This window comes from Mizuhopecten yessoensis, unplaced genomic scaffold (genome assembly GCF_002113885.1).
Source record: "Mizuhopecten yessoensis strain PY_sf001 unplaced genomic scaffold, ASM211388v2 scaffold715289, whole genome shotgun sequence".
In the NCBI taxonomy this organism is placed as follows: domain Eukaryota; kingdom Metazoa; phylum Mollusca; class Bivalvia; order Pectinida; family Pectinidae; genus Mizuhopecten; species Mizuhopecten yessoensis.
In genome coordinates this window covers 1-10121 of record NW_018479546.1, presented here as the reverse complement: position 1 = coordinate 10121, position 10121 = coordinate 1, and the positions used below count along the sequence as shown (strand labels likewise).

At 34.9% G+C, this 10121-nt stretch overlaps 1 protein-coding gene across 1 annotated transcript; it reads right to left on the bottom strand.

Moving 5' to 3' along the window:
• Positions 1-1120: 1120 nt before the first annotated feature.
• Positions 1121-7739, bottom strand: LOC110441065. The gene is made up of 6 exons (XM_021484160.1): positions 7637-7739; positions 7183-7324; positions 6014-6141; positions 5588-5715; positions 2813-2984; positions 1121-2345 (listed from the first exon to the last, which is right to left on the bottom strand). Exons 1-6 carry the CDS (start codon positions 7671-7673, stop codon positions 2122-2124), a joined length of 831 nt encoding a protein of 276 aa, XP_021339835.1. The 5' UTR covers positions 7674-7739; the 3' UTR covers positions 1121-2121.
• Positions 7740-10121: the final 2382 nt, after the last annotated feature.

Genomic DNA, 10121 nt, shown 5'->3' with positions numbered 1-10121 from the left:
CGTCACACATAATGTGATTATATTTGGTTTGAAGTTAATGCATATCTGTTTGATTACCGAATTCTGACGATACAGATGATCTAAACTGTTTATGTGCCATTCGTTGGTTACCTGAGGGCAAGTGTTGGAACCAGTATAACGGTGTACTTCCTATGTCCTATAGGTAACTCTTTTGAATAGTGGCATGGCTCATAATACACAAACTATACAAACTATTTAATTTGAAATAACCAGTGCACGTCTAAATTTAAGCTTTATAAATTAAGGGAGAGGGGCCACGCTCCGCCCCTTCTGTTATAACAGAAGCTTGGACCGATTTAGAATTAGATTCTTGTGGACACTAGTATCGCCGGTGACTCGTTGAAGGACGAAACAGCCGTATGCTGCATTGTCAACCATTTTCTTGCATGCTGTATCAATTACCAAATGTTAAAGTGCAATAATCTGGGGGTGTATGTTCATCTTATAACACTCGTTTAATGCGATAGGAAGGTGAATATAGGTTTCCTTACGGATAACGAGCGCAGAACAGATACTGAATACGTAAGGTATAAAGACAATCGAAACATAATCGTCATTCAATTACCCCCTACCCCTTTCCAACCCACTACACAATTTCAACGAAAGAATCGACGCACTTTGATTAAATATTAGTGCTGCTGATTCTATTTTAGCATGGCTGTACCTACATGTATAAATTTATATATGAGAACGAATTTCGAAATAAATCAATTAAAAATCAACGATTCATCATTTAACCCCAAACATCATTAGGGTTCTGTTGAAATCCCGCGCGACAAGATTGGCAAATGATGAATCTCATCTGACCCCTAATTTTCCATTTATCTTGTACGCAAGCCCCTCCCCATGTCACAGTGACATCAGCAGCCGGGCAAAGCTCACTAGTTATAAAGGGTTATCTTCAAATCGCCAATCAAGGCCAGTGCCATGTCGACTTTCCAGTCCATAGTGACATCACGTCCGGTAAATTTCGGTACATTGTAGCATACCGTGCGAAATGATTTCGATTAACCATTGTAATACCTTGCGAAATCATACAAAAACGAAGGATATAGAAAAATGCAATACAAATAAATAAATAAATAAAAAATGATTTAAGGATTTTCGACGCCTTTATTGGTTATGTCTAGGTTTCATCATGCCTTTATAATTGTGAACATAATTAGTCTATAAAAATAGATATCCCAATGATAATTATTCCAGTGAGCTCATGCATATTGTTCTTGATTTGACATTTTTTTCTACAAATAAGAGGCCCATTTGACAAAGACCGCTCACATTTAAACAAACGAACTTATTTATTTGACCTTCAAAGTTAGTCAAAGTCAAATATATTTCAAATGTTTAAACAGTCAAGCTACCTCTGTAGGCTAAATAACAATACTCTTCCCCTTTTGCACCTTTAGTGTTTTAAATCTATATTACTTGTGGAAATGTCAAACTTTTGTCAATGTATTATAATTTAACAAATTTGATAGCCATTTACCCAAGCATGCATCAAAATCAAATATCTTGACCAAATTCCTCGTTTTCAAGAAAAATCTTTTAAAAAATCAACACACTAACACAGTTATCCTCTATGACCGCGAACAAAGAACAGTATTTTTTGTAATCTATGTAGCTTTCCATACCAGCTAGCTGCCGTCTAAACATCATGACATCATGAATTTTTGATCTTAAGAGAACTCTTTGCAGCACTTAAACAAATTGGAATCATGACCTTGAATGGGACACAAGGTTTGGAAAAACTAGTAAGATTCAGCCGAATATTATGACTCTAGGCAATCCGGTGTTTTTTATAAACAAAAGTCGTTTTAGCTTTGAAAAATAAATTGACCCCTGTAACCTTGAAAAGAGGTCACCGCATTTGATTTTCACAAAAGTTCAGCACTGTCAGAATACTACTGTACTCAAGAAATATCGAAACTTTTTTGGTTGGTTTATTTTGATGCTGCTGTGGTACACTTGTTACATTTGCTTGATATAGTGGAATATATTCTACGGGAATCATATGTGGTTTTAACTGAGTATAAATAACTGTTTATGTTGTATATGCTGTGGTTAAATTGCCCACGTTAGGTATGTTCCATTCGTTGTTCATTATATGTGAGTTTTCTTTATAACAACCTGTGTGTAGATGTGGGTCGGTTTATGATCTGAATGATCAAACGCATACGTCTGCAATCTGGTGAAGAATTCGTCAATGATGGTCTGTTTCTCATCCTCCGTTCGGGAAACAGACAATCCTCCGCAAAGCACGTGATGTATCCACGGGTAAATCGAAGCAACTATTGTGCGGGAATATTCCAGTTGTTCTGCCTCGTCTGTAATATTACAGAATCATAGATATATTTTATCTTCATTTTATCAGAAGTAATTACAAATGATATGATCACCATTTTTCTTTAACTTCCTTCGTTATTTTTATAAAGATCTACTGGAAGTTGGTATAACATTAATGTATGAAAAAAAAAAAAAAAAATAATCTGTTATCCATAGTTCCGCCACGATTTCTCGCTTGAATGAGAAATCGTGCTGGTGTGAAAAATCGCGAACACATCAATTTAAGGGCGATTTCTAACCCGGTTAAGAAATCGTTGCGAAACACCCANAAAAAAAAAAAAAAAAATAATCTGTTATCCATAGTTCCGCCACGATTTCTCGCTTGAATGAGAAATCGTGCTGGTGTGAAAAATCGCGAACACATCAATTTAAGGGCGATTTCTAACCCGGTTAAGAAATCGTTGCGAAACACCCATCCTGGTTTCAATACTACCTGAATATACCTCACCTTTGTTGACAATATCAAACGTTGAGTGTCGTGGATAGTGTTTAGTTGTTTTAACAGACACCAGTTCCAATCCAAGTTCCCTTACTTCCGGTAGAGCACTGGTGAACGGTTCCTCAAAATCGGCCGGCTTTCTCAGATAGTGGCAATGAAAGTTTGTTCCAAGATACTCCTCCTGTGAATATAGACAATTGATTATTATTTGATAATGACTGGAAATAAAATGAAGGAAGCACATGTTTAAACGTTTCGTTTGTTGATCAGTCAAACAACGTAAATATTAACTGCACCATATCACCATATCACCGTTTCGTCCATTTAATATTCATCACTTGAGCGAAGATCAAAAGAATGAAATTATTTATCAAAATGTTCTAAAATATGTGTAGCAATACAACACTAGGAAAAGGTGCCTTTTTAACCCTCAATAGATTAAGGATCCCTGTCCCACTGCAGTGTTGATTTTCGTATATACTGTACCTCCCTTTTTTATTTGTTTATTTCAAAAACATTTTTCCAGAAGAGAGCCGCAAGATATGGTTTTCTTTTCAATAACAACTTATGGTAGCTTTGGTAATGCTGAGGAAAACACAGTTTCCTATGTAATAAGTTACAGTTGTTGGAAGTGATAGAAATAGGGATTACATTATGTAGTGAAGTAGACGGGTGCTATATTTTAGTCATGACTGTAACACTGCGGAAACAGATGTAATACTGGTACAGAGACAGGAAATCACAAGGATAATTACGTCGAAACGGTTTAAGTGGGATTACATGAGCATGCAGATACGTTCTACGAAAGGACTAAATTATAAATTACACTACAATTATTATTTTGTTTTCTTCAAGCGAGTACCTGTGACCTTGGGTGGGGCAAAGACAAAGATAAAACCCGTGGTTTTTTTTACAGAAGTGAATCGATACAATTAATGGACTACCAAAAACAGATTAACCACATACATTATTATTGAATACAGACTTTTCTTAACCGTTTAGCGTACAGCCCCACAACCCCCATACACGATTTAAGAAATTGCGATCACGATTTAAGAAAAGTTGAAAAATCGTGTTGATTCGTGCTCGACCTTGTGGTTTATGCAAATTTCTTAACCAATCACGACCCTCATACGACCAAAAACGACCCTCATACAACCTTATACGGCTGAACATGACACTCATACGACCGTCATAATATATTCATACGATACAACACGATTTAACCTCATTTAACACGACCCTAATGCGACTGCCATACGACCAAACACGACTGTCATACGACGCCCATATGACTTAACACGAATCAACACGACCGCCCTACCATTAAACACCAATCATTACGATATCCATACGACTACAAAAATAAACATGATCTCCATACGACTAAGCAAGACCTTCATTCGACATATTTTTGTTTATTTTGTTCATGAAGTGAAATGTCTTCAGATGGAGATGAAGGTGGAGGTGATAGTGATGGAATGTTAAATGGACTATCCTCCGGCTCAGATGGCTGCTGAGATGGCTGGATGTCAGTTTAAGTTGTTGTTGGCGATTTTGGTGGTGGTTCAGAGGTTTCAGCTGGCTCATCTTGTCCCTGGGTATCGGGTGGATGTTCATCCATAGTTGGTGGTGAAGGATGTTTCTCTTTCAAAGGTTTTGCTTGGAGGAGTTTATGTTTTGGCCGCCTGAGGTTTGACATGGCTGTAGAATGAGCTTTCACTTTCAGGGGGTTTCCCACGTTCTCACTCAGTCATGTGATGGGCTCGTATGGATTTCGTGTTCAGGCGTATGGGAGTCGTATGAAAGTCGTGTTGAATCGCGTTAAAACTTATGAAGGTCGTATGAGTTTCTTCCCATGCTCCCCGACTCGACTGAACACGACTTTCATTCGACTGAACACGACGTGTCAGTTCGGCTTAAATCGTGTTATAAATTTGTGCATTGCAAAGATTTATAACACGATTTAAACCGAGCTGCTACGGCCATACGACCGGGCGCGACCGACCAAGACTTAACACGAATGAACACGAATGATTGTGCGACCTTCATACGTTCCAACACGCTTTAAGGAAAAACGTTAAATCGTGTTCATTCGTGTTCAGATTCGCGAATGTGAGATAGGGGTTACAGTTATCTGATGTCCTAACATTACATCTTTTAAATAGAAAAAGCTATTAATTGTTGTCAATTAGGATTTTTTCAGCATCATTAGCCAAATCGTAAATTTCGAAAAGAGATAGCAGATTCACCAATAAGGGGTCGAGAAAGCAAATACGACAAAGCAACATCATTATCTTTACTGACATTAACAACTACGTGTGACTACTCTGGTTATTTCTATATAAATAACATATTTGAATATAAGGATCCATTTAACACTGCACTGTATTTTTTATATACAGTTACCTCGCTTTAACTTCCATTTAGATATAACTACAGAAACAGTTGGGTCAGGACATACAGTTTGTATCCGTTAATCAGGTAGCTCAATCTGTTAGATCGATAGTATAACACTCAGAAGTCTAGGGTTCGAAACATTATCTAGCCCCAATGAGTTTTTACACTCTATATTGGTTATACTTTGATTATTTCATCTTCAGTATTTCTCATAAAAGTCCGGGACTATATCTTTTTCTTTCCAGAAATAAGTTATCAAAGATATAGTCATGCCGGGGAAAAAAGGTTTCCAACACTTTGCGACAGTGGTACGGGGATCCTGAACATATTATATTAAGCACCAGTTACTACATACATGTACATATAGATAAATTAACCACATACCTGTGAAATTATGCTTTCTCTTGCCATATCAGACACGATGCTCCCTAGACTTAGAAATCCCCCATCTAGTTGCAATAATTTATCGTCATTTTCGTTGGAAGATGTGGTTATTGTTATAAGAAAACCACCTTAAACACCAGTAAGTCATAATTTTACCAACGGTTGTTTTAACAATAACGGGCAAAGATACATAATAAGGCATTATTAGTGTAAATAGGCAAAGCTCATGCTTAATTCTTTATGATAAGTTCATATATGTAATTTCCATCTCAAATCTGCTCTTCAAGTCGAAAACTGATGTTAAAAACCAAACATAACGTTAAATATCTCACCATGGTATTGTTAAATGAAAATATTATCACCATAATAACGAACAGCATATCCTAAAAATATTTATAATAAGTTACGAAAACAAATGTGACATACCAGGCTTTAGTTCCCGTCCTCTAGAAATAACAAAAGACCTCCAATCAGCTTTTGCTTGTTCCTTCATCAAACATTGTTCAATGTCATCTGCTTCGCCAATGAATACACCATTTTTTATTTGACAAACTCTAAAATTGATAAACACTATACAGATTTAAAAAAAGATAAACATTGTAATTATAAATGCAAATTCAGAAAAATGGATATAGTAGAATAGATAATTTCAGGTTTAAAACTTTTTATTTCATGTCTTACACCTATACAATATGAAAGATATTTAATGGTTTCCTTTTGAATACCATGTATATAGTTCAAGAGTATTGAAGAATATTGATTTTTTTTCACGAGTACGAAGCACGAGTGAAAATGTTGGTATATTCTGCGATACGTGTTAAACATATCAAGTATTCAACAGAAATATTATTCAATGTCATCATTTTTTTTTTTTTTTTTAAATAAACACGAAGCAAATATTGCTACATCCAAAACGCACTGGAATTCACGGGGTAATATTTGACGCCACATTTCAATGACGTAACGCTTAACAACAAGACAGGACGCCATTTTGAATAGTTTGCTGAATGTAATTTTGTCGTTTGCTGCAAATATTAGGTAAGAGTACAAAATAAATTAATATTAATTGTGTAGTTATGTTAAATCAAACTGTATGTTGCAAAGGTTTACCGAAACAACTACTTAGTTTGCCGTCGCTTCAACTGAACTTGAAACCAAAAATCTACGCGGTGAATAGAATTGAGCAGAGTTTGAACAATACTAAAAGTGATATCTTTTCATGCAAAGATATAACATTTCGTACATTTGCACTCAATTGACGATAACACTTTTTTTATTTAATGGATAATTCATGATATTTCACTGGTAAAAATGTAAAAAAAAATGTTATTCAAAGGAAAACGACTACTGCATATTGGGATTTTTTCGCTGGAGTGTAATTTTTGACATTTTCGCCCTCCGTAGTGAGGGTGAATACATTGAAACGAACATTAGTAAACAACATAGCATACCTAGTAAATAAATGTGATGGGCGAAATTAAAACTGGAAGTATATGGATTTTAGAGACGAAAGGCGAGTTTGATTAGGCGAACATTTTCCGGTATACAATATTAAATTTATTAAAATTTATCTGAAACAGGTCACTGATACGTACTGTTTTGACAAATAATGTGTTGCTACAGAGGAAATTGCCAGGTCCAGAGTATTGTTCGGGAGACATTGTTCAAACATAGTCCTAGGAACGATCACCCAATAGACGTTATTGTTGACAGTTCGTCCATAATCCTGTCTATTACCTGAGAAACACATTCTTCAACTCGATTCATTTTGTTAACCAGTGCTTAAGAAATTGTCAACATTAATTCAGAGATGTACATTGAACGGAAGCTATTTTACAAATCAAAACAGTATCCCTTGAACTTTTAGATATATCTTACGTGAATCTAGTTCTTATCTGTTCTTAAAATGAAAATATAAATTATGATAAGCGTTTGATTCACCATTGCTAATTTAAATCAATTGGTAGCAAAATCAAGAAATTACTATCATTTTTTATCAAATAATCCTGTCATTATGTCATCGAAAGACATCGTAATGCATTATACAACCTTGGATGACTTTGCTTAGCCGATTGAAGTCGTTCATCGGTTGATCGTTATAGTACACGACAATGGCTTGTTCCTTCCCTAGATCTGTTTGTATGACATCTGTAACATAATTGTACTTTCTTAACCTGCATTGAAAGAGGCACTTTATATTGAACGTTTTTTCTTGTCTAATGGTATTATATTTACCTATCATTTCCTTGACGAGCGACAGAGAAGCTTGTCCGTCTGCAGTTCCATAATCTGCTATGTTGACTGGATGTTCCGTCTTGGAAGCTTGTCTTGAACTAAGTATTCTTCCTAAATGAATTAAAGTCAAGGCAATTAAACATAACATAACATTATCTTTATATATCATAATAAAGTTTTGATGTATTAAACCACATCCTCTATGTAACGAAAATTTCCAGTTGTTATTAATAATTAATCATTGGGATCGATTTTCACGTTGATGCTCTTTTTATTCCAATAAACTAACGCTCTTCCAGCTCCATATATTGCAAATACAAATACGTGGGTCGATTTTGTAGCTGGTCTAGGACGACATTTCTTTGTAAAATGAAGGTACACGTCTGCATGTACATTTTTATTTTTTTAAACACACCGATATCTGAAACTGGCAACAAGCTGCAGCGTGCAATTGTACCGAAGCAGCTGTACGCTACTTGTTGCTGAAATAAAAATGAGGCATCATGTGAGAAAGCTTGGCTCACAAATTGGCGCGCGTAAAAGAAGAATATTATCATAAGAATCCCAGGTATATATAAAAGCGCATTTCATTGTATTCTAACGTGATATGATTATTAACAATAATTTTGTATACACGGGTGAAACAAATAACCGAGGATTTGAATATGTTTATAAAATGATATGTCATTAATCTTTATTAGAAAAACATATTCACAGATCGACCTTTAGATATTTCATATTAATAAAAATAAAAGACTTGAATTTCTCAGATTTTTCAATGGTAGACATCAAGTATTCCAATCTGTATTTTTTAAAAATATTCATGTTGATGAATTTTCCTAACTTAGATATAACATAATGTTATATTTTTCATATATTACAGGTGGGTTTTTTTGCGGGAATGCTTATGTATGGTAATTAATTGTATCTCACTTAGACTTTCTAAGATGGCCGCCCGACTGATATTGCCCATGTGGCCGTGAACATTGTACATGTCGTCCTTCTCATCACTAAAACTGGTCGCCATCTTCATTGTAGGATAATAGCTAAAAACAGAAACAAAAAAATATTTTGTTGCATCATAATATCCGGAAAGCCGACAAAACAAAAATATGTAATCAAGCCGAGAGTTCCAATGGACTTGTATTGCTCACCTAATCTGAATCTCACACCATTAACATTAAAATGGACCAAGGTTAAATATATTTAAATATACTAAATAAAGTTACCTGTCTAAATATCATAAGAGGGTCAAGGTCATTAACTTAAACATATTTGGTACCCCTTACACCCGCATACTACTTGCCAAACGCTATCATATTAGACATGTTGGTTATTGAGAAGAAATCGTTTTTAGCCAAAAAGTTGACTTCGATCTGACAATGGACGCCGCAGAACCCATAGCATTTTGGCAAACGGTAAAGATTATTGAATTTGTTTTTCATAATATTTTGTCTGAATTTGTGCTACAATGGTGATAATACCAAACAATTATATTCCTGACAATATCACTAGACAAAGTTTATTTCATAAAAATGGACAAATGCAGCATTGCATGTAAATAGACAAATATGAAATTAGGAAATCGTGTGTTATTTAGGTCCATTACAAACCCGATGAATCTTAATATACTGAAACAGTCAGTTTACATCCAATGCAAATACAAAGTCCTATATTTTCTACTGCGGTTAGATTTGTATTACTCTGAACATATAAAGCGGTTGTTATCCATTGATCAAACCGACGATTTGAAACAAGAACGGTCTCTATCATTCTAGCAACATTTGCCCATAGAAAGCACGTTTAATTGTGCATTTGTTTTTATAATTTTTTGGACAGGGACACATTTAACTAAACATTGACAAACGTGAATGATGACATCATCGAATTTATTGCTTGTGACGTCACAATGGGTGATATTGCAAACTTTACAGACACATTATTATCAATCGGAAATAGTCGGTACTCTCCGTGAACGAGACAATTATCGTTTACGGTTAGTGCCGGCAGTTCCCGATTGAACAATCATGTGATGATGTTGCAATACTGCATTTAATAAATGACCGTATGCTATATGATAAGCATAAATGATAAGTTATTATTTTTATCTAATTTTTATGTGAACGTTTCAAAGACTAAGTTTGTTACTTGTTAATATGTTTATGGCTTTAATCAGCTAGAAAACAAATTGAAAAAATATCAACAACTCCTCCTAAGCACTTTTATCTCATCAAGGATATTCACCAGAATGTTGTTTAAAGGAGAAATTCTGACGTCATAAACCATGACGTCACATAAA

Bases quoted from the DNA above. Each gene is read 5' to 3' on its own strand.
- LOC110441065 (XM_021484160.1), bottom strand. From the start codon at position 7,673: ATGAACGACTTCAATCGGCTAAGCAAAGTCATCCAAG. The intron at 7,325-7,636 runs GTTGTATAATGC...TGTGTTTCTCAG, and splicing joins GCTAAGCAAAGTCATCCAAG to GTAATAGACAGGATTATGGA. The intron at 2,346-2,812 runs GTGAGGTATATT...GTAATATTACAG, and splicing joins GTTTGATATTGTCAACAAAG to ACGAGGCAGAACAACTGGAA.